This window comes from Microchirus variegatus (assembly GCF_963457635.1).
Source record: "Microchirus variegatus genome assembly, chromosome: 23".
Taxonomy (NCBI): Eukaryota; Metazoa; Chordata; class Actinopteri; order Pleuronectiformes; family Soleidae; genus Microchirus; species Microchirus variegatus.
In genome coordinates this window covers 5,441,018-5,464,164 of record NC_139824.1, presented here as the reverse complement: position 1 = coordinate 5,464,164, position 23,147 = coordinate 5,441,018, and the positions used below count along the sequence as shown (strand labels likewise).

The window sequence follows — 23,147 nt, the reverse complement described above, 5'->3', positions numbered from 1 at the left end:
GCGTGCATAAGTTAGCAGGACGTTTGATATTCGCTGGATATTCGTTTTCGAAACACATTTTCTCAATCAACAAATAGATATTTGTTGATTGACAAACGGTAGGCAGCTTCTTACTACAGGTGAAGTTTTGTTGATATCTGCTTCACCTGTAGTAAGTAGCCGCCTACCATTGGCAACTACTACAGCGATCAGAATGAGAAAATATATTTTTATTGATTTTTGGTGAATTTTTAAAATATTTAATTTCATACTGTTTCACAATAATGGCAGATATCAACAAAACCTCATCTGTAGTAAGTAGCCGCCTACCATTGGCAACTACTACAGCGATCAGAATGAGAAAATATATTTTTATTGATTTTTGGTGAATTTTTAAAATATTTAATTTCATACTGTTTCACAATAATGGCAGATATCAACAAAACCTCATCTGTAGTAAGTAGCTGCCTACCATTGGCAACTACTACAGCAATCAGAATCAGAAAATATATTTTTGTTGACTTTTGGTGAATATTTAAAAAATGTAATTTCATACTGTTTCACAATAATGGCAAATATCAACAAAACGTTACTTGTAGTAAGTAGCTGTCTACCATTGGCAACTACTACAGCAATCAGAATGAGAAAATATCTATTTGTAGATTGAGAAAATGTGTTTTGAAAACGAATATCCAGCGAATATCAAACGTCCTGCTAACTTATGCTCGCTCAGAAGAAGCAGCTTGGTACGTGCATACTGAGTAGCCATGTGCTTTCTCCGTGACCGTCAGGTGATTGGCCGAAAAAAACAACAAAAGCTCTGGAACGTGAGATCACCACACCCTAACTAGGAAATTGACGCGCACAATAAGCAGAAATGTCATGCGTTTTAAACGTCTGACAGACCACCCACTGACATTTTCGTCCATTCTCGTCTCGTCAATGAAAACTCACAGAAGTCTCGTCATGTTTTAGTCATCAAAGAGCCACGTTTATCTCATCACCGTCTCGTTATCGTCATGAAAAAAGTGGCGTCAACGAAAAGATTTCGTCATCGTCATCGAAATGACGAAAACAACACTGTGTGGCGTGAGAGCTCTGGCCTAGAACGTGTCATAATCATCGTTTTACAAAAAGTTCACATATTTCGTTGTGAAAACCTAACGACAAGAGTCAGTCCACCACCATTTAATACACTCCTGAAAACCCTTACGGCACTGGAGAAGTTTGTCATTTGTGATCTTCCTGAAATGTCTGAAACAACTCTCATAAAACAGACAGCTCAAATCCAACAATCTAATTGTTTGCTCGATGTGATATAATACCCATATATCACTGCAAAATTGCTTTTTCCTTCTCGCAGTTCCATATTACGCTGTGATTATATGACTGCTAAGGGGGTTAGTGAGGAAATAATCACAACATGTCACAGACTGTCATGAGCTATCGCTTGATTAAAGCTGGGGAAAAAAAGGAGATCGTTTTTTTTTTTTCCATCTTAAACTTGTCATTATGTTAAAACTGATTTCACAGCAGGGCGGCAATAGAAACACAACAGCCACATTTATACTGCACCTCTGCGAGTGTTGCTCTCACTTTGCTACATACAAAAAAAACAACAAAAAAACAAAACACAACTCGATTTTAAGGCACTACGTTATTCTGAATCAACTACAATGGAGAGAATATTGTTCTTCTCGTATCTGTCATGTTTTTCACAGTAGGGGTGCTTCTTATGGCACAGCACAACAACAACAACAACCGCCTCTGACTGTATCTTTATCGACATCTTGCTCCCGCTGTCGGAGACAAAAAAAGGACCCACTGGAGACACACAAGTTGTTAAGTTGTTCTCTAAACCCAACAACACTGTCCATGTTGTTCCTTCTAATAAATTCCCGAGAAAATAAACTTTATATGAAAGTCCATGACATCTAACGACGACATTACAATAATTGAATATATATTTCAGGGGAGATTCCATCATCATGGGATCTTTTATTCATTTTTCAGGCTCACAGTAATGTGCTGTACATTTTACAGCTTATAAACCTGCGTTTTTATTTCGTGGCACCCTACGAATAATAAAAAAAAACGGTATATATTTTATTTATAGCATGCCGTAATGAGCCGAGTCCAATTTACATGACGTTTTTGTGTAGTTTTACAGTATGTCCTGCCTATATCGTTGGTGTCTGGAGAATCTACACTTTTGAAAAAGCGTGTAATATTCTTGCTGTGGCAGAGGCTTTCTCTGTGCGTTCTTTTTTTCTCTGCAATTGTCTTGATGTTTCTGCACTATAGCATAAACTACATAAATGAATCATTATGCTAAAAGTACCCTTAGGGGCATATTTAACCACATATGTACAGGTTCGATATTTGAAAGGAAAAAGGACACATCTTTAAATGTTTACTCTATGAAGCTCGGGACACATTTACATGTACATTAGGCTTGTATATCCTTGCTGCGTTTAGACAATTCAGAATTGTTATCGCACACCGAGAGGTGAATTATGAGTAAAAGCAAAGAGAACATGAAACTGATGCTTTAAAGTAGTGATGATGTGCAGAGTTCAAGGCATTAACTCATAATCTGTCTATCCTCTGTTAATGCATCCTCTTTATAGATTGTAATGGTGTGAGTTTTGATGTAAAGCCCTGTATATGTGACACTCCAGATGGTATGGCTGGATTCATAGAAAGAGGTTTTGTTTTTCAAGCGTGATCATATTCATGTACTCAGAGAGGACGTTCGCATCTCCTTGTAAAACAGCGCCCGGGTAAAAGGGAGAAGCAAAAACAGGAAGGCAGGGCAAAAAAAGTGCATGAATTTATTCTGTTATGTTAAAGATCGTAATCAGGATAAGAACAAAGTGGGAGAGTGTAGCAGCAGCTGGATGTTCAAACTTTAATAAGGGCTTTTTGTCATCAATATTCCAAGCTTCTTCTTCACTCGCTGTGCTGTTCCCTTGCTCTGTCCACATTACAGCTTTTTTTTTTTCTTTTTTGTCAGCCCTCTCATTTGGCGCACCACGCTTCCACAGGACTCTTTACCCTGCCTCGTTCTCCCTGTGTGTCAAGTGTAGTACGAGCCTTGGCAACGGCGACTCATCATGTTTTATCCAGGCAAGCCTCCAGCAGATGAGAAGCAAAGTGCATGTGGTTATGTATGAAACCCACAATGAAGTGGAGAGGTGTCCATCTGGTGTGATGCACTGACCGGTGATGACTTGTCTTTCTGCCAGTCATTCATTTGAAGAGGATCAATCCACTCTACTCTCCCGAGCCTCTAACAAACAGCCTCTGCACAATAGACTAGGCAGCAGAACGACTGTTGGACCCAAACAATACATTGGTTCACACAGAAGAGGTGTAATGACAGAAAATAGGAAACATTCAACCGCTTTGAATAAAAGAAGAACAGAGCGACAGAAAGATTCAGAGTCGGAAAAAGCGAACAATGGAAAATAAAGTATGACAAGCTGAGAAGGAAAGTGTATAAGGAGACTGTAATCTGAGGTGTGTGAATGTGCGACTGCAACGTCTGCAGCTGTTGTTGATGCCGAACAGGTCTATTTGGCGTAACTACAACTGGCACCTGCCTGGTCAGCCTCTTCATCCAGACAAAACCCTGTTTACTGTGTGTGTGTGTGAGTGTGTCTACTCTGTAATGCACTAGTCGCATCTGTTGTATTATGCATAAGTGTCATGAGTTTTGTTGTGCAGTGTAGAGTTTTGACAAAACAAGCCCTCCACATCTGCACCAACACTCTTTTAGTATAGTCCCATCAGTGCTATGGCATCATAACTTGGCCTTATTCGTGTTGTCTCCTGAGGATGAACATGCAAACACATGCGCACACAAATCATAGAAACATAAAATAACTGCAACAGCAATTTATCTGCTTTTGAGTCGGCATCACACTCCTTTTATACACACAGACACACAGCACTATTAATCTGTTTTTATTCTGCTTAGTTCAATGGAAAGAGAGGGCCTCTCTCTCTCTCACACACACACACACACACACACACAAGTACAGCATGGCTGTGATGAATATAAATTGCTCATTGCAAACGGAAATGGATTCTAAACTCAATGTATGGCTCTCTTCATCCTGTTCAAATCCATCCCTGTTTCATCCCAGTGCTGAATGCCATATTCCTATTCATCAGCAATGATAACCTACACACGAACACACACACACACACACACACACACTTAGATACACACATTAGAGAGTCTGTGTGGGAGCATACACTGTGCCTTTTGACGGTGGAAAGGTTTCAGTTTAATCATTCCCAGTTTGTGTAAGGAAGTGTGACCAAGTCAATTATAGAGAGATGGAACAGGGTAAATAAAACTCTATTTCACACAAATCATAGCATGTTCTAGATAAAAAAAATGGTTTCATGCCTTTTTGGGAATCATCAGTAAAATAGTAATGCAGCTTGCGTTCACCAAGGCTGGAAGCGATGTCTCTGTGTCCGAGGGGAGCGTAAATTACCGAATGTGTGCACACCGTGCTCTTACCTCTGTGTCTCAGCACTGTACTGACCCCTGCCCACTTGATTGACGGCGCAGAGTCTGAACTGATACGTCCGGGCAGGTGTGAGCCCGCCCACTGATACTTCAGTCACTGCAGGGTTGACCTCCGATAGGTAAATCTTCCACGGTGAGTCTAGACAGAAGAAACAAAGATAAGAGGCTGATAATATCTGGCTGAGGCAGGATAAACAGAGACTCCCGGGATCCATGAATCAAAAGTAAATACCAGAAAAGGGAATAGATAAAAGCAGCAAGGAAGGATAGAAGAAAGTGAAGGGGAAAGAGAACTTAAAGGGGAGAAGTATCACAGGACATCCAAGAAGCAAACTGTAGATAGAAGAGAAGGATTTATAGAGACACACAGACGATGCTGTACACTGTTGCCACCTTGTTCCCAGCTTATCTTTTTCCTGAAGATACAACAGACATTTATACTCTTGTCACTGCAAGTCTGCGTCCAAGAGAGAAAGAGAGTGCATGTACAATATGAGGCAAACCCACTGAGTGTATTAGAATCAGTCTGACACGATGATACACAACATTTACGGAGGAACACTTTATAATACAATCTGAAAAAAATGAATAGAAACACAAATGCAATCAAAATGGGTAATCAGTGTGCACAGAACTCTCATCCACTCCTCAATATCTGTGGCTGCAGTCTTCACTGAAATCGATGTTTGGGCTCTCTGCATTTATTTTTTATCTCACCCTGTTTTTTTCCCCCTTTGCCACATTTACTGTTGCGTTGTTTAAGGAAATAGGTCAATGCTACAGTCTGGATCGAGTGGCAAAAATGTCGTCGATGCAATTAAATGAAATTAAAATAACTTCAGGCTTCCATTGAGAACGTCATCTGTGTAAAAGCATCAGTGGGTGACATAAACGTCACATCACCAGCCCAACATATGACATAGAAAATGCCATTTTACTACCAGGTACTTAAAGGTCCAGCGTGTGTTACATCTAATAGTGAGCGTGCAGACTGCAAAAAAATGGAGGACTTCTTTGCTAAACCCTTCCTTTCTTGAGCATGTCAAGATGTTTTAATGTTTCATTGTTGGGTTTATGTGTTTTGAGCTGTTCTTCTTGGTTTGGGGAGTAACGTGATGCTTCAATATCTGAAGAAATGTGGTGGAGCCTTAAAAATAAAAGGTCTTAGGCTCCAAAAAACGATTTTTACAAACATGCTTCTGGGTAGCACACTCAACTTCTACCACAAAAACACCTTAAAAAAAAAACTGGACGTGTAACTACAATACTTTTTAACATTTGAAATGTTGTCAATAAGTCCAGCTCCAACAGCCATTTGCCAAGTGTTCTGCATGTTCTGTTCACCAAACCATCCATCCATCTCGCCAGCTTAGAAACAGAGAACGAGCTGCTATTTCCCTCCAGTCTATTTCACCTGTCACTCTACTCTCCTCAGCCCCTCTCATCTTTCTCTCCATCCCTCTATTTCTCTCTTTTGACAGAGAGCCATCCTGCTGTTAAAACATCTGTGGTAGAGAGAGTGAGAGACAGTAAAAAAAAAGAGAGATGGGAGTTAGGGAGGGAGGGAAAATAACAGTTTATTTATAGGGAACTACGATGAACATTTACACAGCAACACCATTCTCCATATGTCTGCCTCTTGTAAATGAGTGTGTGTCATTGCCTGGTAGACAGCTGTTTGCAGCTTTGCCGCTCAGGGACTATAAGAATGCTCGGAGACACACACACGCACACACACACACACACACACAGACACACACACACACAAACGTACTGTTCTCAGATAGTTCCAGCAGGTAGTACAGAAGAGGAGAGTTCCCATCGAAGGGGCGTAGCCAGGACAGGTGGACAGAGCGGGAGTCAGAGTCATTGAGACGGGCCGTCAGGGAGCGGGGAGAGTGCGGCAGCTCACTGAACACAACAAAGACAAGAAAATATCAAAATGTGCTGTGAATTCTCCAGAGATTTTATCCGCATTGAGCCTTTACAGGAATAGTACAGCATACCCCCCCCCCCCCCTTTTTTTTTTCCCCACCAGAGAGTTTTTGCCAAGAGAGGATTGAAAGCTACTGTCAGGTCTGTGTGACGAATATGAAGCAAGAGCCAGCAGCCGGTTCACATAACTTAGCAGAACGACAGGAGAGAAGGGGTGGAACAGCCAAGCCACATCTCTGCCCATCCATAGTAACACATTCTACTGACAAGTGACTTGTTCCTCCTGATGTCACATCATACATGATGAATGGGAGATATTTTAAGATTCCAGTGGATACAGGTTCAAGTTATAGGACAACTGCCATGCACTTTGGGAGTGACATTCTTAAGGCCAGAGTATACTTCTCCGACGGCGTAATGCGTTATCCGACTGCGTAACCACGGAGACCCCTCGAGCCTTCATACTTGCCGGATACGCACTGCATTTTTCCGCCCGATCAGTAGGGGTCGCTGCGCAAGGTTGTTGTGCTTCTCGCTACAGTGAGCACTGGCATCCGAGAGAGAAAGACTGTTGTTGTTGTTGCAGCTGAGTAACATTGAAACAGTGTCCGTTTCTCACCTGAAATAAATATTCTCTGTGTCCCGGAATGCAGTTTTAAGATCATTTGAGGTGAGAAATTAGCCATTTAGAGTCTAAACGTGTGCTGTGTGTATTAAGATATGACGTATTTATAGTTTGGCAGCGACGTCGTCATCAGTGATCAGCTCTGCCTCTGTGGACCCTCGGTGCGCACAGAGCAGCGTTATCTCGGCCTGTCCTGAGGACCAATCGCAGCCCTTGCCGGCTCCGTTGTCTCTTGACGGAGTGACGGACACTTAAAAAATATTTTGTGCAGCCGGAGACGACGCAGAGACTTCCCGACAGGCTCGCCAGCGACGTAGAGGGGTCTCCGTAACCTACTTATAGAGCACTTTACGCAGACGTATACATTGGGCTTTAGAAGGATGTTGGCCAACATGAGGCGTTAGATATTTGGAATAGGAACCAGCAGAGACTTGAGAAATAACTATTCAAGCACAAAATAGCCAAGGAAAACATAACGTACATTTGTGTATGGATTTAAAAATATATACATAAAATTAATTTAAAAAAGTGGGTGTTTCTCTGTGTCTTTTTGCTAAGCTATTCTAACGTCTCGTCTCGTCCAACCTGGAAAAGATGGTAATAAGTGAATTCCCCAATGTGTGAAACTACTATCTCATTAACATCTACAGTACAACTAGACAGATTGAGTGTATCAGGCCATGTCATTAATCATTTATGGATTTTTTATCTCATCACCAAGTCTGTAACAAAGTGCCAAGATGTTCAATGAGACAGCTTTTTTTTTTTTTTTGCTTTTTCATGAGTAGATATGTGTGGGACAACACAGTAACTGGCTCAGACACTCAGGCTCGTTCATAGATCTGGTCCAAAACCAGTTCCAGTGGGCACTACCTTTTAAATATGGCAGCGCTTGACATTTTTATGGAGATCTATTTTCCGTATGCGCACCACCGTGGTACAAACATATGCTACGACATCTATTAAAATAAAAAAAAAATCTCTCCAGACATTTGTGCATTCCTGCCATGTTGATAACAAAGAAAGCAACAGAGACATATGCATAAAAGCAAAACGCTGTCCAGACATTTTGTTTGCGCTGAATTTAGTGCATCGTAACTCTCTTTAAAAACAGTCGGCTTACAGCAGGAGAAGGAAGGGGAAGCAAAGCTCAGTTTCCATCTATGTTATAACAGGAGCGAGGATATTTACAGAGCACATAAAAGAACAATATAAATATATTTAAAATGAAAGCATGATGAAAGACATGGTCCCTTATGCCCACGCTACCACACTAGCTGAATCTCATATTCACAAGTCCATTGCTGATTACTTATTAATTAATACAGTCATGGATGTGTGAACATTGTACTCGAGGGGGTCTGTTCTGACAAACTGCCGACTCCAACTTCATCAGATATGACACCAAGTTAAAACTGCTTCAGTGTTTTTGTTTTTTTCTCTCTTTGCATTTTAATATTCAAGTGGACCATTAAGCCAGAAAATTAGGGCCAAACAGTGAGCGTGAAAGAAAGGAGAGATGAATGAAGACTAATATTAGAGAGGGAAGGAGAGTAGTAAGCACAAGGAGACGCAACAAGGAATGGAAGTGATGTTTCTTTTTCCGAGTTGACATGATCGTATTAATTAATGGAGAATGTGAGCGCCTCTACCTTCACACATCTCCCACACACACACACACAGACACTTGCTCACCAACACATGGATGGGTCTTATGGGAGCTGAACCAATAACCTGCTGGTAATTAGACTGTCTCCTCAGACGCCAGCGTCTGTTACCCTCTGTGACCTGTTGATACTGAGCTAACGAGAATGTCAGTCACACGCACACGCACACGCACATGCACACACACACACACATACACACACACACACACACGTATGTATGTCCCTATATTGCTCATGTATTTACACACAGCCATAAACAGAAACCCACTCACTCCCTCAGAGTTTGACATGAGTAACCTCTTGTCTTTCCATAATTCAGAAGGCTGTGGACTCATGTTCGATCTCACGTACCGTAATAAAAATAAGTGGTTTCCATAATAACTATATTGTACAAGTGCACTACCTGACAAACGGTGTTCTCTTGCGGCTGTAATGAGGCTGTGTGATGGAGTGGGAAACACTTAAAGACATGCGTGGAGCATCTGAGCATCAGGAATGCACGCTCATACCGGACACACGTTGCGTTACATGTGTCGGAATGTGTCCACCGGAAAATATCCACGCAAACGCATGAAATGTAACAATTTTCCTGACAAAACTTAATACAGGCTTGGTGTTACAGCACAGTAAGCCGCTAATAATAACAACTCATACTTGCATTTTTATTGGTATTGACAGGTATTTGGTGTCCAGAATATCTGCCTCATAATAGAATGTGGCTGTTACTGAAAACAAGCAATTATTTAATCAGCAAACACTGAATTAAGATGGCACTAATACTTTTCATTTTTGCAGAGTGCCAAATGACCTGTCTGCTATGTCAACTGAATCATATTCTGCTAAGTCAGTTATCATCTTTTTCTATTTTAACCTTGAGCAATTCTCCTCAGCCACTCACACATACACATTTAATCACTCTGATTACTAGCTATGGCTTGACTGTTTTCCTTTATAACTGCTGCACAATTATTGGTCGGGTCAAATCTCATACAAAGAAAGTGATTCAAGGTTTTGTTTATTTGAATGGATGTCTGTCAAGCGCCACACTGTGCTATTTAATAAAAAAACAAGATGGATACCACTCACATAACTTCGAGGCGTGCGGAGAGAGAATCGTTGCCGGCCTGTGATGTCACGGTGCAGGTGTAATCCCCAATGTCACCTGACCATGTCTGGCCGATCGTGAGTGTGCCGTGGCGGACAGAAACTCGGCCACTGGTCGAAAGGACCGGCACACCGCCGCGGTCCCACTTGTAGCTGCAACAGAGAGGTAAGATAAAACATTATCATATATAAATCTATACTGGGGGCCCACAGTTGGTGTAGTGGTCAGCACTCTTGCACTCTCTCGGAACAAGGGCCTTTCTGCAAGGAGTTTGCATGTTCTCCCCGTGTGTGCGTGGGTTTTCTCCGGGTTCTCCGGCTTCCTCCCACAGTCCAAAAACATGCGATATGGGGATTAGGTGAATTGGTCACTCTGAATTGACCCTAGGTGTGAGAGTGTGAGTGAATGGTTGTTTGTCTCTATATGTGGCCCTTTGATGGACTGGCGAGCTGTCCAGGGTGTACCCCAACTATCGCCCTATGTCAGCTGAGATAGGCACAGCACCCCACGCGACCCTCTGGTGGAGGATAAAGCGGTAGATAATGGATGGATGGATAAATCTATACTGTATGCATTCATAGTACATAACGGAGTATCACATGTTCATAAAACAAGTTTGTTCATGTGTGATAAAGATAATGACTGACCTAATATTGACTCTGGAGTCATGTGTAGCATTACAGGCCAGAGTAGCAGTGGTTCCTTTGATAACACGCTGATCCGTAGGAGGCACAGAAATGACTGTACGACCTGCAAAAGAACGAAAGAAAAAGAGAGAGAGAGAGAGCAGGGATAATTTAGAGGTTAAAACCAAATTGTCTTATTTACAACATGTGCATTAAATTTAAAATCTATGCAGAATAAACCAGAAGTATTTAATCTGACGCTGCCACGGCTATATAAGATAATCAATCATCCTCTTACTTGACTAATCAGATGCTTATTTCACCACTGCACTGGCCCACTGCATCAATAACCAATCACAGAGCTGTTCACTAGCCTGAGCTAATGCAATTGGACAGGTATGGATAAATTTGTGTTCCATGTCAGTTTTAGTCTGTTTAGTAAATGTATATTGAACAGATTAATGTATTTTTGTTTGTGAGAAGTGCATGCATGTGACTTACTCCAAACAGTGAGTGTTGCACTGGCGTTGATGGTTCCCTCAGAGTTGGAGGCGGTGCAGGTATATTCTCCAGAATCCTGGAAGCTGACTGGCTGAATCTGCAAACCACCGGACTGCAACAGGGTAAACCTGGGAACCTGGACGGAGCCGCTGGCTAAGACCTGCAATCCTACGAACAGAGAGCGAGAGAGATGGCGAGATATTAACAGCCTTAAGAAAAAGGAAATGAATGATGTCATGAAGCACATTTTTAATTACATTCACTTAAGTATGTGCTTATGTTTCAATCAGAGTGGGTGGAGAACATTACCTTTCCTCCAAATGACAGCAGGTTTTGGAGCTCCGCTCGCCTGGCATGTGAGCACAGCTGTGTTCCCATCAGTTACTGTTTGGTCGTATAGAGACGATGTGAATGTGGGGGCCACACCTGAAACACAGAGACAGAGCATGAGAGGAGAGGAGAGGAAAGACAGACAGACAGACACAGCTGCTGAGAGGAGAATGATGGAAAAAGAGTGGAATTTAATGTCAAATAGAAAATGAATGGATTGGAAAGAGAAGGAATACAAATGCAAATCCTTGATGACCACGCCGCTGTACACTACAGTTTTACTATTCACCCATTCACTCACACATCTATGTGCAGCGCATTTTCTATCACTCATCTTTCATACCCACTCACGCAAGGACATACTGGCATGTAGACTAGTGGAGCGAGAAGAGAGTCAAAATCAGCCTTAATCAGTCGCCGTTTGACACAAAATAACAAGCAGCTACTTCAGCAATTCCTTGATTAATTCATCACCTCCAGTTTGACGACACACATACTATTTACTGTCTTGGTTAATATGAAAAATACACAGATTTGTTGGTTGAAAGAAAAGACGTCACCTTGGTTTCTAGTAACAACAAAATGATCAACTGGTGAATTAAAATACTGAGACTAGTAATGACAATTACTGATAATGATTTATAGGTGCAGTCCTTAAAACAACTACCGCAATTATCAGCTAATCTACAGAAACTGGCACGGACAAATAAGGGAGAAAAATGGAATTCAATAGAAGAGTAAATTCAGATAAATGAGAAGGTAAAGGGAAGCGTGCAGTTGGCATCAAGACAGGTAGAAATCAGCTAAATAAGCACAAACTATGCTGCTGTTGGTGTATTTCTACAAAAGCTATGTATTTGATTGTTGGTGTGTGTGTGTGTGTGTGTGTGTGTTTCAGACAAACTCACTGGAGACGAGGAGCTGTGTATATGCCTGCGTCTCTCCAGCAGCGCTGCGAGCAAAGCACTGGAATGTCCCACTGTCTCCCAGCTGCACCCTCCGCACCGTCAGCCCAGTTGCCGCTGAGACTTTGTAGCGAGGGTTGGCCAGTTTGGAGAGAGGCACTGCGTCCTTGTACCACTCGATCCTGGGCTGCGGCACGCCTAAACATGTGCATATGTGCATGCACATGAAACAAATAAAGCACAGAGGAGGGAAAACTTTTTTAATTTTCCTTAATAACAAACCAGCTGACCTTACTGCTGAGCAAAATTGCTCCAACTCCCACTGAAAGAGCTGCACACAGTCGTTTTTTTTTCCTCTCCAAACTTTCTTCACTGTTATCTGCTCTCTCTCCCTATAAATATGCATGTGAGGAGCATAATGACTGCTAATAATATATTGATTGGAGGGTGTGGGCGGTAGGGTAAGGGTGGCACAAAGGGCTAAAAAAACATTCTGAATAAAAGATGTGTGAATGAGCAGCACATTGAATATCTACAGCATCAGCAGCACCCACCTGTGTGACGGCCATGTCAGACATGACAGGCAAGTGGGGTCATGCAATTACTGTGTGTGTGTGTGTGTGTGTGTGTGTGTGTGTGTGTGTGTGTGTGTGTGTGTGTGTGTGTGTGTCGGGGAGGAATCCACACTTTTTGTCAATCTGTTTGTGTCAAGCTTTCACAGACATGAGAAAAATACTTTTACCCCCCCCCCCCCCCGTCTCACTCACTCTGTCTCTCTATGCTCTATCTGTCTTTCCTCCGTCCCCTGTTCCTCCACCCAGCCTCCATCCCTCTCTCCATACCCTCAGGCCTCTGCTATTTAATTACACTGCCACTGTATCAGATTACCAAGGAGGGACATAAACTCTGCTCTGTGTGTGTGTGAGAGAAAGAGAGAGAGAGAGAGAGAGAGAGAGAGAGAGAGAGAGAGAGAGAGAGAGAGAGAGAGAGAGAGAGAGAGAGAGAGAGAGAGAGAGAGAGAGAAAGAGGGAGTGTGTTGCAGTTTCTAGTGCAGCGTCCATCACTGCCGAAAACACTGTTTTCATGTAATCCATTTAAAAACAAAGAGTCATGCATAAATGCCATTTTCAGGCCCGGTCTCAGCATGTTAATCTACTCACACTGCCTCAAAGTACAGTGTCACTCCCTTCAAGAAGCCTTCAAACTAAAAAAGATGCACAGACTGAACGACATCAAACGTCAGAGTAATGCGATGAAGACAGAGTCACCTTGACAAAAAAGTATCTATCATTTCCTGCACAGACACAGAGAATACGAAGTTCAGACTTATGAATTGTTCGTATGAGAAGTCACCACAATTATTTCAGTGACCCATTAAGGTCAAAACAAAAACAAGAGTGACACTCTTGAGTGCCCCCTCCAAATCAAATTCACCTTTAGGGCCATAAATGTTTGGGCAGGCCCTGGAGCTAGTTAATAACAATGTTGCGACATAACTTTCTGAAAAGCACAGTGGATTATTAAAAGACAGTGTCCGGCATTAAAAAAATAAATAAAAATAATCCCTGTATCTGACTTCGAATGAACACTTGCATAACGTAGATTAACGATGTTAATGACAACTCACCCTATAAGAAGATAGAAGGTTAATAAGAGAGGTCGGGGTGCTGGGGTCAAGTCATCTCAGAAGTAACTACTGTCTCTGCTCTGGAGAAAGTTTGCTACTATAAAGTCTGCTAACTTTTATGCTAACGTGTTAGCATTAAGTCAGCTAGCTTAGATGCTAACATGTTAGCATAAGGTCCGCTCGCATAGCAGCAAGTGAGATCGGCACCAGCATGACCAGAATCCTCTGTCTTCGTTAAGAAGAAGCCACAGCCACAATTTTAATTCTTCTGCGATTTTCCTTGTCTATCTTCATTCGATGGTGAACAAACAGCAGCTTGTCAAAGCACAGAAACAGTGAGGAGCAGCATTATTTAGTAGCCATGTGTTTTCTCTGTGAGCAGCTGATTGGCCGAAAAAATATGCCTATTTCCAGTGCACTTTGACTGCATTTTTCCTTTTTATTCTTTGGTAAAACTTTTGGTTTTAATTGCTGGCTTTTTCTTGACATGCAAATACTCATACAACAAGTGGACTTCCTGCCCCCTGGTTCCTGTGTGGATCAACCCGGATCATTTTCATTTTCATACTGAGATCTAATGACACACATGCACCCGTACCTGTGGCGAGGCAGGGGATATCAACACTCCTGTCGAGCTCAGCAAAGATCTTCCTCTTGGGCTGGGCAGTCAAAGAAGGTGGTTCTGCAGGAACAAAATAAAAAAAAAAAAAACACAACACACTCTATATCAATATATGTATAGGATAACATCTCAAACAAACAACAAACACTAACAGTCCCTGTTGTATGCAACATGTTTGAACTACCAATAACAAAGCTTCAAAGAGGCTTAGGAAACCTGTTCAATCATTAAATATCTAAAAGAAAATCTTTAAAGGAGAGCTGGGAGTTTGTGCTTCTCCACTTATTTATTCTTCAGCAGAGAAGAAACTTGAACGTGAGAACTCAGCATTACAGAATAAAAAAATAAAAAAAATGGGTCCCCCATCTTAGCCCCGAGTATCTTGAGAGTCATTGCAGGGCAGGTTGTCTGTCTATATGCCCAGTGAAATGACTTTCACGCAGAAAAACACATTCTCACACTTTCTCGAGGGAAACAATCCCATTTTAAAAGTACTCAAATTTCTCTGCCAATAACTGTTCCCTCTAAACATCTTGTGTCGGCAGCTGTGAGGGAAAAAAAATCCTTTGACATGAGTGTGAGAATATTTTGCCGTATTACCGTAGTGAAACGTGATGTAAAAAAATGTACTAATCCATTTCCCCCATTTAATTTTGTTTTTATATTTAGAGAGAGATAGTGACAAAGCAAGCCCAGACAGGGGGAGATGGAGACGGAGTAATTCATTTTCAGGCCTGGCATCTCTGTGAAAGTGGTTCCACACAGTCGTGGCACCTGTTCACGAAAAAAAATGACTGACAGGAAAATGAAATGTCCACTGTAAGGACTAAATAAAGAATGTGCATACTGGTTCACATATTTCTGTCAAAAATTTAAGGGAAATAAATTGGGTTTTATTTTACACACACAGAAAGTTGAAAGCTCCGAATATACACTAACACACACACACACACGTCATTTTAACACTGTGCTACTTTAAAGAAAGAGCGAGAATATTTTTCGTATCAGGCATTGGATGTGTGGGTTCTTGTATTTGTTTCTTCTTCAGAATCGTTTCTGGCATTAACACTGGCCTTATCAGGACCAGTAGCCCTCATGGAGACCAAAACGTGGACCTAATAAGGCACAACCACATCTCTGAGGGACTGGGTAATTTATGGGCTAAGATTTGTATTATGATTAAGTAAGAAGAAGAACAACTTAGATAATAGCTGTATACACTCTTCAAAATAAAAGTGCTATGAATAAAGGTTCCACTTGGAACCCTTTTGAATGGGTCCATCAAGAACCCCTTTAAAACCCTTTATTCAGTAAAGGGGTTTTAAAGGGTTCTCTGGATCAAAAGTGTTAGCGTTACCAAGAACCTTTGAAAAACCCTTTCTGTGTGTGTATGATGTCTTTCTCGGGTTGTGTGGACACATTTTGGCTTCAAATCATTGTGAGAGACTCATCGTTTTAAAGGGCTTTTGGAGGGTGAAGAGTCAGTAACACACCTGCCTACATCAGAGTCCTACAACGGCCTAATGTCACTAATAGTTGATTTAGAGTCTTGATTTTAGATCAGGGCCACACGGTTGGTGTAGTGGTTTTGCTTTTGCAGCAAGAAGACCCGGGTTCGAGACCTGGTCGGAACCAGGGCCTTTCTACATGGAGCTTTGCATGTTCTCCCCATGTGTGCGTGGGTTTTCTCCGGGGTCTAAAAACATGCAATATGGGGATTAGGTAAATTGGTCATTCTAAAGTGATCATAGGTGTGAGAGTGGATGGTTAATTGTTCTTGTTTTGTCTCTACGTCACTGTGATGGACTGACAGACTGTCCAGGGTGTACCCTGCCTATCGTTCTATGTCAGCTCTGATTGGCACAGCAACCCCCCGCGACCCTCATGTGGAGGATAAAGCGGTAGAAAATGGATGGATGGATATGTGAGCAGCATGTCTGCACCACGGAACATTTGGCTTTTCATTTTGGCAACCGTGTAAACAGATTAGAGCGGCCACACTGCCCATGTGAGACACGCTTCTCAGGTGTATCTGAGCTGTGGTGGTGTGGTCAAGTCTCCGGCTCTTGCTAATTTTCTCTGTGTTCACAAAGAAATCTGGATATTTGGCAACACTTTCTGCAGCCATTTTAAAGTAATAGCAATAGTGCATTTCTCATTACCAAATCCTTTCTTTCATTCTTTAACAAATACAATGAAAATGAAATATTTTGAATGCAGACAGATGCACAGCTTGATACTGAAGAATCCTGGCATTCGCTTGAGTACGTACGCACATTACAAAATGTAATAATTAAGGCCAATTTCAAAGGCAGACCCGACATAAAACATAGCAGCAGTTACACAGCAGGCACGGAAAAGACAAGCGCGAGATACAACAGACGAGAAACAGAGCCGTCGCACACTGCACAAACACATCTGGTGTGGCTGCAGCGCAAGACATGGAGCCAGGCATTTGTGTGTGACGGTTAAGGCTGGTGAACGTAATATATGTATGAAAAAACAAAAATTGGAAGAATGTGAATGAGAAGAGCTGAATTATACTCTTTCATATTGGTACACTTGATTCATTCATCTCGTCTCCTATGACTTTAAAGGCGCCATATACCGGCCCATTTCCCATCTTTCATTCCTGTCTAAAGTGATTGAAAAAGCTGTTGCTGCACAGCTACAGGAACATCTACAACTTCACTCACTGTTTGAAATATTCCAATCTGGTTTCCGCACTGCCCATAGTACAGAGACAGCATTGTTGAGAGTCACCAATGACCTTCTCATCTCTGCCGATTCTGGATCCCCCTCCCTGCTCATCCTTCTCGACCTTTCAGCGGCTTTTGACACTGTCGACCACCATATCCTCCTAAGCCGCCTCCACACCGACATTGGTCTCCATCATTCCACACTGGACTGGTTCACCTCATACCTCGCCGACAGGACAGAGTACATCAGCCTGGGCTCTGCCAGGTCCCAAACAGCCCCTGTTACATGCGGTGTCCCCCAAGGATCTGTCCTAGGACCCCTCCTCTTTATCCTGTACATGCTGCCACTGGGTCGTGTCATCAGCCGGCACGGCATCTCTTTTCACTGCTACGCCGATGACACTCAGTTGTACCTCCGAACTGACCCCAACCTACGTTCAACCCCGGTCCACTCATCATCACCTACTCTAGCCCTCTCCAACTGCCTGGAGGAGATCAGGGCGTGGATGAGTCACAACTTCCTCCAGCTGAACAGTTCCAAAACCGAAGCCATACAAATTGGTACCCCTCATCAGGTCCAGTCATCACCCATAACCACCATCTCCTTCTCTGGTCAAGACATCCCCCTCTCTACCTCAGTTACCAACCTCGGTGTGAAGCTGGACCCACAACTTACCTTTGTAAAACACATCAAACATCTGTACAAAACCTGCTTTTTCCATATCAAGAACATTTCTAAACTCCGCCCATTCCTCACCTTCTCTGATGCTGAAAAACTCGTCCACGCCCTGATCTCCTCCAGGCTTGATTACTGTAACAGCCTGCTCATCGGTATACCCAACAAACACCTTCAGAAACTTCAATTCATTCAGAACTGTGCTGCCCGAACTCTGATGAAAACCCGCAAATACGACCACATCACCCCCATTCTTCAGAACCTACACTGGCTTCCCATAACCTCAAGAATCCAATACAAAATCGCCCTCATCACCCACCTTTGCATCTACAGCAACGCCCCACAATACCTGAAAGACCTCCTTACCCCTCACTCATCCACCCGTAACCTCCGGTCCCAAAGTACCAACCTCCTCCATCAGCCCCGCACACGACTCCGCACCATGGGAGACCGAGCCTTCTGCTCCACTGCCCCCCACATCTGGAACTCCCTCCCTGAACACCTACGACAACCCCAGTCTGTCGATGCCTTTAAAAAAGGGCTTAAAACATTTCTTTTCGAACAGGCTTTCCTAGGTCGTTCCTAGATGTTTTTATTTTCTTTTCTGCACTTTCTTCTCCTCCTTTAGCTATTCTTTCTTCTGCTGATTTTAATCGTGTCTGATTTTAATCGTGTCTGATTTTTCTCTTAGTCTTTTGTTTATTTTGTTTTTTGGTTTCTGTAGCACTTTGAGATAACTTTATGAAAAGTGCTTTACAAATAAAATTTATTATTATTATTATTATTATATGTAAGAATGTGGCCAAAAACGGTTACTACACGCAAATTAAAAATACCGAGGTCTTTTAGGTTTCGTTGTAGCTCAGACGTAACTGGAAACCCAAGGTTGCTCTGGAATGATTGGTAGACGGCGGTAGGTGGCGCCACATGCCAAAACATGATTTCAAAACATAAACATGATTTGCAGTCTGCAAAATCTTTTTTTTCATGCTAATATCTTGGCTGTACTGTTGTTGTTGGTGAGTTCAGTTTGTTATATGAACATTATTCATATTCACTTTGTGACATATTAGGAGGATTTTACGGCCAGTTGCTTTAGATTTGTTACATAATGCACCTTTAAAGTTCCTAACTGCTTGAAACTTTAAAAAAACAACACGAGTTGTGCAGGATGGAATTTTCTTTTTCTATTTGAAGGGAGTGTGCAGTGAAGGGAAGAAAGGAAAACAAGAGATGAATGAATAACAGCCATGAGGCATGACACCGATAAAACAGGTGCACTAATCCCCTGGAGTCAGGTGACTGCAAGGACCTCGATGTACAAACACATTTTGGTGTTTGGGTGGCTGGGCTTACATATTTGAGCTTTTATGGATTCTCCAGCAGCAAAACAGAGATGGTGAACAACAACAGATATTGTTTTTCTTTTTTTTTGCAACAGTAGTTGCTTGATGGCGTCATACATGTTCCAGTCAGTGAACTGAGCAGAAAATAAATGAAATCGTATTATGGAAACCTTTGAGGCTCTCGCCTTCTTTTACACTGACACACACACTATTCTGTTTAGGAAGCTCTTTGATTGCATTAAGGTCTGTTGAGCTCATGACAGAAAGAGGATCAGTTGCACTGTATTCATTAGCTTCTACTTCATTAGAGAGAGATGTGTTTTTTGTTGGGGGGGGGGGTGGGTGCAGCCAATTTTTTTGCTTCTGCCTTACAAAATATAACAGTCACTAACCTCAAAAATACAAGACATAGATTTTGAACAAAATAAATAAAGACTAATACAGACTATCATAAAAAGAGACTTTTTATTTTTGCAACTAATGGGGTCACCCTTTAATGGTCTTTCAAGGGAGATGATATGCATCGATCGTAGTCAATGTGTCAAAGTTCACTGGTTGCAAATGTCTGCATAACGGCTGCGTGTCGGGTCCACTCACTGTCGGAGTGCATAGGCTGCTCTGCTATTTTCGAATTCAGCAAGAGCAGGAGAGGAAGTAGGGAAAATAAAACATCTGGTTTACTTTTCAGATTAAGACTTCCTGTGTTGTGACACTGCATCGAAAGAATCCTTGCAAGCCCAGCGTGCTCCTGTTTCTTCAGTCAGGCAAAGTAGTTTACAACATATATAGCGCGTTTTCGTGCGAGAAGTACTGTGAGAAAACCTAGTCTCGCGACTCCAGCTGGCCAGGTGTGCTGAAGCGGGCGGACATGAGACGCAAGAAGTGTACATCGGCGGTGCTGTGCAGATCAGAGTGCAGCGCACCAATTCCACAGCACATCCGTACAGCAACCAGTGTATTTTGGGGGTCATGCTCACTGGAGTGCAAATGTATAAACTAAACATTAATTAAACACTTTTGGATGAAGTCAGGTTTTACACTTGTCAGGTTCCTGAGAACAAACATTTGTAAATTGTTCTAATATGTTTAATAACACACATAAGAACACAGGCAGACTTCTCCCCTGCCACGCAGGGTCTGTTGGCCTAATGAAGGTGGATAATGGAGCGAGAAGGGAGGAAGGAGAGAAGAGGGGACAACACAACTGGTGGTAGAAGGAGAGACTAATGCAGAAAGAATGGAGTGGAGTATAAATATTCAGGCAGGTCTCTTCTATCTAGTGAGTATTTTAGCGTGGGTAGTTTGCTCTCACTGCATTAAGCGAGAGACTGACGATCAAGGAAGATCAAAAAGATGCTGACAAAATGTGTTGGGGAGAAAGTTTTTGCTTGAATCATATGCTCCCTCCTTGTGTGTAGGTTGTTTTCCATTTACAAACATATCAAGGGCAGGAAAGGACTGCGACGAGAGCGTTTTTTTCCCGAGTGCTTTCCGTGTTCTCTTTATTGATTTGGCGACTCCAGAGAAGAAAACTAATTGAGCCGCAGGGCAAAACAGACATGTCTGTCTGCGGCGCTGTTTTGTGATGATTTCAAGGTGTGAAACACACACATGTACGTCTTTGTGGCGAGATATGGGTGACTTTGTGTGAACCTGAGCATAACACCTGTTTGTGACTATAAAGGGACAGTTTATTGGTGTGTGTGGACAACAGATTTGGCTGGAGGAGCCCTGCGGCTGACAGTTACTGCCTGCGGTTTTCACAGTCACGCTTTCAGGAGAGAAAAGTCAGAATAAATGGAGTAATAAATAGAATGAAACAGTGCCTGGAGCAAGACATGTTCAAGTACAAATACAAGAGTGAGTTTAAAACAGGAATCACTGATACAGATTAAGACCATTTGTCTTGATGGGTCAGGTCTACTCAGGATAATCACAGATAATTACTTTATGCAGGGTATGTGTGTGTGTGTGTGTATGTACGTCTTTAGGACCTTTTCTTTTAGGACCATCAACACCAATGGTCCTCACTGAGACCCAAATCGGGTCCTAATGAGGCAGAACCTAATTTCTGAAGAACTGCTTAAGTTTAAAGCTAAGAATTTTACCTGTGGTTAGGTTAATCATTAACTGATTAGGATGAAGTGGCTAACATCCTAATGTTACACACAGTGGCTGTGTGTGAGTGTGTGAATAGAGTAAATCTCTGCAGTTACAAGCTCTATGTGGATTATCTTGGCTTTAAAACACTTGTGAGATTCTACCAGAGGTGTACGTTTCACTGTAGATGCCACTGTGTCAGAGTAAATGCACATGGAACACAGCCTAAAAAAATATTGCATTTTAAAGCAAATATCTCCTTTAAAATATGCAGTAGGAGCTTAAAAACACATGGAGGTCATCTAACAACATGTGGACATGAGCTGTGCAAAGTCTGATGCTGCTGAAGTGAAGCAAAGTAAAACGACAGAGGTTTTAGTAAAGTGATGTCTAGGCGTTCTCTCGTTTGGCACAGTTTGGCACCTTCTGTGCCATTTGAGATTTCTTAGGTACCAAATTATTAAAACCCATTTAATTTCATTTACATGTCACTATTGGTCTAAAGAGAACATGTTTTGAAAAAAAAAGTACGATAACTCGCTGTAAATCGATGCTCCCTGTGCGGTGCTTAAGTTTAAAGCTAAGAATTTTACCTGTGGTCAGGTTAAGCATTACGTGATAAGGATGAAGGGATAACAAACAGTGGCTGCGTGTGAGTGTGTGAATAAGTGATTGCATAATTTCTTACCCGTTACAGTGAGGTGTGCCCGTGCCTCCACAGGTTTGGCAGTGCTGTTGCTAAGTGACGCCTCACAAACATATAACCCTGTGTCGGAGGAAGAGGGGGCTGGAATAATGAGCTGACGCCCGGTGGCCAGGCGACGCCCGTCACGTTTCCATGACACCGTGAGGCCGCCCACTGGCCTGAGAACAGAGAGAGGAAAAGAAGGAGAAGCATAAGTGTGGCGAATCAGATAAAAGGCTAAAGAGTGACAGAAGGCAATTACAAGATATTAAATCCATCAGTTTATGTGTCAATGAGGCAGGAAATGAATGATGACAGAGTGAATATGAGAGCAGTCAGCTCTACACAGCACGAAGGCGCTTCACTCAGTTACTCTGCATGTCGACAAGAGGGGGTTCACTCTCCATGATAATGAAATTTAGTTTGAAAGGGCAAGAACAACACTGTTGTTTTGAGTTTCAGTACGTGAGAGATAGCACAAACATAGACATTATATCTCTACATGTGTAGCTTCAGATACAAGATATTTGCATTTAAATTTACAACTGTTATAATTGGAAAAGAGATAAAGTTGTGATCAGCAGCTGGAACTCCATCGGGGTGTAGACTCCTTTGAGTCCCAGTGCGGAACTTCTATCGCCCCCTATGGACTTCTGAGTAATTACCAACACACTGCACCTTCATGATGTATCGCTCCTCTCTCTCTCTCTACCCCTGGCCCTCCTCAGTCTCTCACACTCACACATACACACACACACACAAAACTTCTGCCGTTGAAACATTAGATTTTTGTTTCTACAGTACTTTGTTAAATTATGTGTGGTATATCTGTCTTTTGACGGAGCAGCTGCGAGTTGCAGGAACAGCAGCAGCTGTCATTGGCACATGCAGGAAGTTGTTTCGGGGGGGGTAGTTGGGCGTCTGAAGTCCAATTGAATATCCAGATTTATTTTTAGCAGTAGCATCCACTTCTGAAACTTTCCGCGAGTTACTTCTTGGCGTTTTCAGCTTTATGCAACCGTCTCGCTTTACAACCACTTTACTCTGCCTTGACTCCACCAGTCATGATGGAAACTGCGTTCCTCTGTGTGCAGCGCGGGCATGTGGAGGTCGATGTGAAAACATAATGCTGCTGCACTGAGAGAGAGTCGTGTGGATTTGATCATAATGTGA

At 42.3% G+C, this 23,147-nt stretch overlaps 1 protein-coding gene across 1 annotated transcript in view; it reads right to left on the bottom strand.

Annotated features, from left to right (window-relative positions):
- sdk1a (sidekick cell adhesion molecule 1a) overlaps nucleotides 1-23,147 on the bottom strand; it is a gene marked incomplete at both ends in the record, with an annotated part of 322,636 nt that overhangs the window by 83,119 nt on the left and 216,370 nt on the right. The window contains 9 exons of the mRNA XM_083909607.1: nucleotides 4,517-4,664; nucleotides 6,300-6,436; nucleotides 9,839-10,009; nucleotides 10,505-10,607; nucleotides 10,985-11,152; nucleotides 11,294-11,410; nucleotides 12,223-12,417; nucleotides 14,445-14,528; nucleotides 21,978-22,153. Coding sequence (XP_083765733.1) covers nucleotides 4,517-4,664; nucleotides 6,300-6,436; nucleotides 9,839-10,009; nucleotides 10,505-10,607; nucleotides 10,985-11,152; nucleotides 11,294-11,410; nucleotides 12,223-12,417; nucleotides 14,445-14,528; nucleotides 21,978-22,153 — 1,299 coding nt within the window. The remainder of the gene's footprint in view (nucleotides 1-4,516; nucleotides 4,665-6,299; nucleotides 6,437-9,838; nucleotides 10,010-10,504; nucleotides 10,608-10,984; nucleotides 11,153-11,293; nucleotides 11,411-12,222; nucleotides 12,418-14,444; nucleotides 14,529-21,977; nucleotides 22,154-23,147) is intronic.